The following is a 4,740-nucleotide window of genomic DNA, read 5'->3' on the forward strand; positions in this document are numbered from 1 at the left end:
ATTTTCTCAAAGGCAGAGCAGAATGCTAAGGCCTGCTTTGTATTCATGCCATGGGACCTTTAACAAATCAGTAAATGCTCTGCATTTCAGAGTGATCTCCTGAAATGGCGCATGTATGACGCACCAATTTGTATGCCATTATTGGCGTGTTATTAAGACGCATACTCGCTTTTTTGCGTGTTTATCAACGCTGTTTGGCCTCCATTGAGTTAGATTACCTTGCAATAGCGTGAGAATTTACGCCATAGAGAGTAATAGAAAAGGGTGAAAATCTGCATAGGGAGGTTGGTTGGGGACTTTCACCCAGAAGACCAGGGATTGTGTCCCTCGTGTCACATTTATTTGATGTCCCACGTGTCACGTTTCCTTTAAAGCCACCCTAGTTCTTCTTTTCCTGAACTCAACCGTCGCTTTCTACTCGCAATAACACGGCAAGTGTTGTGTATGTATGTTTACGCAAAGTCGTGATGTCATGTTGGGCATTTATATATTTTAATCTACAGTGACTGTCTATTCACAAACACAGATGAGGGCAGCTTCCATGCAACTGGCAGTGTTGGAAAGTAACTGGCCTAACAATCAGGAGCAATATGGGGCTCATCTGAAAAGGAGAAGTCAGGGATCAAACCACCAACCCTGTGATTGGTGGACGACCCTTTCCACTTGAAGTCATAGCCGCACCCTAAACTGCTCACAAACACCATAGTGTTTAACCCTGTCTGAACACTTATAGCCATAAACACATTTTGCCTGAATAAATCAGATAATTGCCTAAAGAATCGATTAACAAAACTCTGTCCACCATCTAGTCACTACTGCTTTTTGCGGCTGAGCAGGTAGTGTACAGTGGGGTTTTAGAGCTTATTCGCCAAAAAACAGCTGCCGCCAGAAGCAACGCTATTAGAGCAGCGAGAGTGAACCAAAACAGTAAAGTTGTGGGCTGGAGTGCAAAAGAATGAGCTGAAACACATTCTAAAGATCCATCATAAAGCTGAGGGGGGCTCTTTCACATTTTTTCGTTTTCACATTGTGGTTATATACATTATTATTGTAAAAAATATTGATTATAGCCACTTTAAAATGGACTTCAAACCAGTTATTAAGCTTTGAACAGAAGGTGCACATAGTCTGGCTGCTTATCACAGGAGCCAGAAGAGCATGAAGGCTTTTCAGGCTCTCACAGCTAAGAAGATGAGCAGATTTGTAACGCTCTGCGCCCTCACAAGGTTACAGTGCCGCACTCCAAGCCAGCAACCCAACGCCTTCGCTGGAACATGACAGGAAGCGCGCCACATCCATCTCACAGGGCAGGTCGTCTCGAAATCTGCGCTCAGGATGTGAGGCTGTTTGACATCTCACCTCAAAGGTCACGTGGCAAGCCCCGGCATCATGGAGGTTGTCAGGCACGTCAGCAGGCTACCAGGACTTCACTTCTGTGGCTTTATAAATAATAAACACCCTGTCCAAACTGCTGGCCCTCTGTCACATCCTCTTTAACTGGACAGAACCCCTGCAGCATCCCTTAATTAGGGTTAGACCAGTGTATTGGTTTGCCCATATATCAGGCTGGTATATGATGAAGCTTCCACCCTAACTACAGCTCCTGATTATGTTATTATTTCATTATTTAAGCTCTAATGTCTGACGAGAGAAACTGTTCCAGAGTGGTGTGGGAGGCTTTTATGCAACAGCTTCAGGCTGCAACCAGCAACCTGCTTCACCCTGCCTGCAGGAGCTGAACACGCTAACAGAACTATATTAGTCTGGATTTAGGTGGAGAGTTTTAGTATTGATGGTTGATATCCAAGTTTGTTTGCTTTTTAGTCTTGTGACCCATTAAATGAAGCAGTGTCCCCCAGCGTGTCATACAAAACCAAACAGTGGTTTTTGTTTCATTAGAGATGTGTTTCCTCTTCTATTAGTTGAATAATGCTGCAAGCCCTCATAAAAGCATTGAGAGGGGTACCACAACAGAAACTTGCTTCACCCTGCCTAAAGGAGATGAACGCCCTAACAGAAATGTATTAGGGTGGATTTAAGTGGAAAGTTGTTGTCTAACTTTTTCTTGCAACCTTTTGAAGTAAATGAAGCATTGTTTGACTGCAGCATGTCACAGGTTGCATGTGTCCTTGCAACCCAAAAGTGATGTATTTTGCAAGGAACAAAAACGTAACATTTTAAAATGTCTTTACGAAACATGTTTTTTTGTAGCAGTAATCATTTAGTTCCCCTCGTTTCTGTCGTTCGGGATTGCTAAGATTTCTTCTGCAACCCCTTGAAGGATGTCCCAAAACAGGTTGTATTTTTTATGGATGCAGTCAGATTTGCTCTATTCCCCTATCAGTCATGGCCTTTAAACACAAAGTCCACTCAAGTCCTGCTGTGCATTTCATGTGAGGAAACGGAGGCATTGAGGGGCATACTCACCCTACGAGTTGCATGGGAGGAAAAAGCACAGAAGGACTTGACATCCTACAATAAAATGGTATGTTGTGCCCTGCCATGAAGGCACTGACAGCTTTAAACCACCCAAGTGAAACCATGTTGGGCAGCAGAGTCCTTCCTCTTACCTTCTAAGCAGCATGTCCTCCACAGGCCCGAGTGGGTCATCACCTCCTCGTTCTTCTTGCTGGTCTCGTTCTCGTTCATGGACTTGGACCTGCAGACGCCGCGGGAGTACAGCCAGTAGTCCGTGCCGACCGCGATGGTCATGAGGCTGAAGGCCGCGAAGGCTCCCACCGTGGTCAGCAGCATCTGGACACCGCGGTCGAACAGACCCATGTTTCCGCATTCCATGAAAGGGGGACCCCCTTTCCTCTTGATGTACAGGAAGTAAATATTTGAAAATTTGCGGGACCAAACCAAACCGAAAAAACGGGATATACTCGAGCGGAAGGAGAGGGAAGAAGGAGGAGGAGGATGCGGTAGGAACCTTATGGTTGCGTTTGGGTGAGGACCAAAACAAGAGAAAAACTGAGGATGGAGGGTTTTTTTGGGGGGGGGAGAGAGGAAGAGCCAGAGATGTCTCTTCCTCCCTGTTGTTTTCTTACTTTTATACCCCAAAACAAATGAGAAATCAGGTATGCAGAGGATGACAGCACCTCAGCAGGCCTCCAGCTGCAGATGTATGGCTAACAACACTGAGCTAAAAAAGGAATAATTATGTCCTAAAGCCTATAGTGGCAGCCTAAAAATAGAAGTGAGATAAACCACACTGAGGTTTGTACTTTACAGGCCTGCAGTAGAAAAAGAAAAAAAAAAGAAGCTGTTTATTGACTTGTAAAGGTTACAGCTGAGCACAGAGCTGAATGAACATAAGCTCAAATGGAGCACAGAGATGGTTAGGGGGGCGATGTTAGAGTAATAGCAGGCTTAGTACAACAGTTCAATATGTCTGTTACAGTGAGTTACAGTTACTTTAGTCAGAGGTTATATCATTTAGAATTAAAGATTACAAATAAACCCAAAGCTACCCTAAATATGTTTAATAATAGTATTATTCTAATGTGCTTTGTTAGTCCAAAGGGGGAAAAGCAAGGAGATAATAAAGTGGGTAGGGAAACAAAGGACAGCAGGGGAATCTATCATATTAGTAGAAACCAAAGAGAGTAAACAAAAGAGGAATTCAACTCCTGTCGAGGGGAAATAAAAGCGATTCTCGAAGTGTTTTATAACGACCTATTGTGGGCTTAAAAGAAAAACATCACGCTGGCTTCTCACAACCCTACACACTGTGGAATGAGGAAATCAACGCTCAACAAATAAATAAATAAATTAGCAGGTTTTAAAAAAAATACCCGGAAAAAAAACTCACAACCAGATAAAAACCTAAAAAAAAAAAAACTAAAAAAAATGAAATTAACCGCGTATATTTTCTTTTTTCCTAAAATTTTGATCCCCCGTTTCCATATGTAGCCCTATAGCTCTGGGAAGGTTTCCGCCGAAAATGGGGGTCTGCGGTCAGAGGAGGTTCGGTCGTCGATGATCCGGAGAGAGCGGGGAGCATCCAGCAAGGCAAGCCGACCATCACTCGACATAGAGCCGGCAGGAGGAGGACGGGGAGTCGGTGTGGGCGCCGCCGCAGCCGAGGATGCTTCTTCCGTGGACGGAGGAGGACACTGCCGCCGCTTCTGCTGCTGCTGCTGCTGCTTGAATATCCAAATTCACCGTGGCAGTATCACACCCAGGACGGTCCCGTTTGTATAGCCCTTGCGCCATGTAATAGGAAGAAAAATAAATTCTGATGAATGTTGCAATACCCCCTGTCTGTTTTCTCCTCCTCCTCCTCCTCCTCCTCCTCCTCTTCTTTCTCTCCTCTCGGATGCAGCTTTGGCCGCTTGCAGGAAGAAAAAAAGAAGAAGAAGAAGATATTACACAATCAGGAGAACGAGTTGCACAGGTCCACAGACGGAGCTGGTGTTGTCACGATGTCAGCAGCGCTATACATTCAGTCCATGCAGGGTACAGCCCGGTGACGAGTAATGGCAATGTGAAGAAGATGCTCTTAATTCTGCAGGCTATAGTTTTTCTTCTTCGTTTTTAAAAGACCCACAGTGTTTAGGCCTACGTGTATATGCATGTGTGTGTGTGTGTGTGTGAGTGTGTGCGTGTGTTTGCGTGTGCTGCAGCAATGGAGGCTCGTTGCTGGAAAGATATTAAAGATTTTTTAATTCCGTTTCTGTGAGTGAAGGGGGCGGAAGGAGGGGGTTTAGCGATGGTGGACTCTCTCTCTCTCTCTCT

General features: G+C 44.8%; 2 protein-coding genes across 3 annotated transcripts in view; one reads left to right on the forward strand and one right to left on the reverse strand.

The window, feature by feature from the left end:
• Positions 1 to 4,678, reverse strand: part of cacng2a (calcium channel, voltage-dependent, gamma subunit 2a) — a 69,502-nt gene extending 64,824 nt beyond the window's left edge. For both annotated transcript variants that reach the window (XR_004335237.1, XM_032537073.1), the window contains exon 1: positions 2,571 to 4,678. Coding sequence is in view for 1 of the 2 variants with exons in the window: in XM_032537073.1 (XP_032392964.1) it covers positions 2,571 to 2,796 (226 nt within the window). In the remaining variant the exon portion in view is untranslated. The remainder of the gene's footprint in view (positions 1 to 2,570) is intronic.
• Positions 1 to 4,740, forward strand: part of apol (apolipoprotein L) — a 34,031-nt gene that overhangs the window by 10,839 nt on the left and 18,452 nt on the right. The window lies entirely within an intron of this gene.

The sequence above is a fragment of the Etheostoma spectabile genome, chromosome 15 (genome assembly GCF_008692095.1).
Source record: "Etheostoma spectabile isolate EspeVRDwgs_2016 chromosome 15, UIUC_Espe_1.0, whole genome shotgun sequence".
NCBI classification, from domain to species: domain Eukaryota; kingdom Metazoa; phylum Chordata; class Actinopteri; order Perciformes; family Percidae; genus Etheostoma; species Etheostoma spectabile.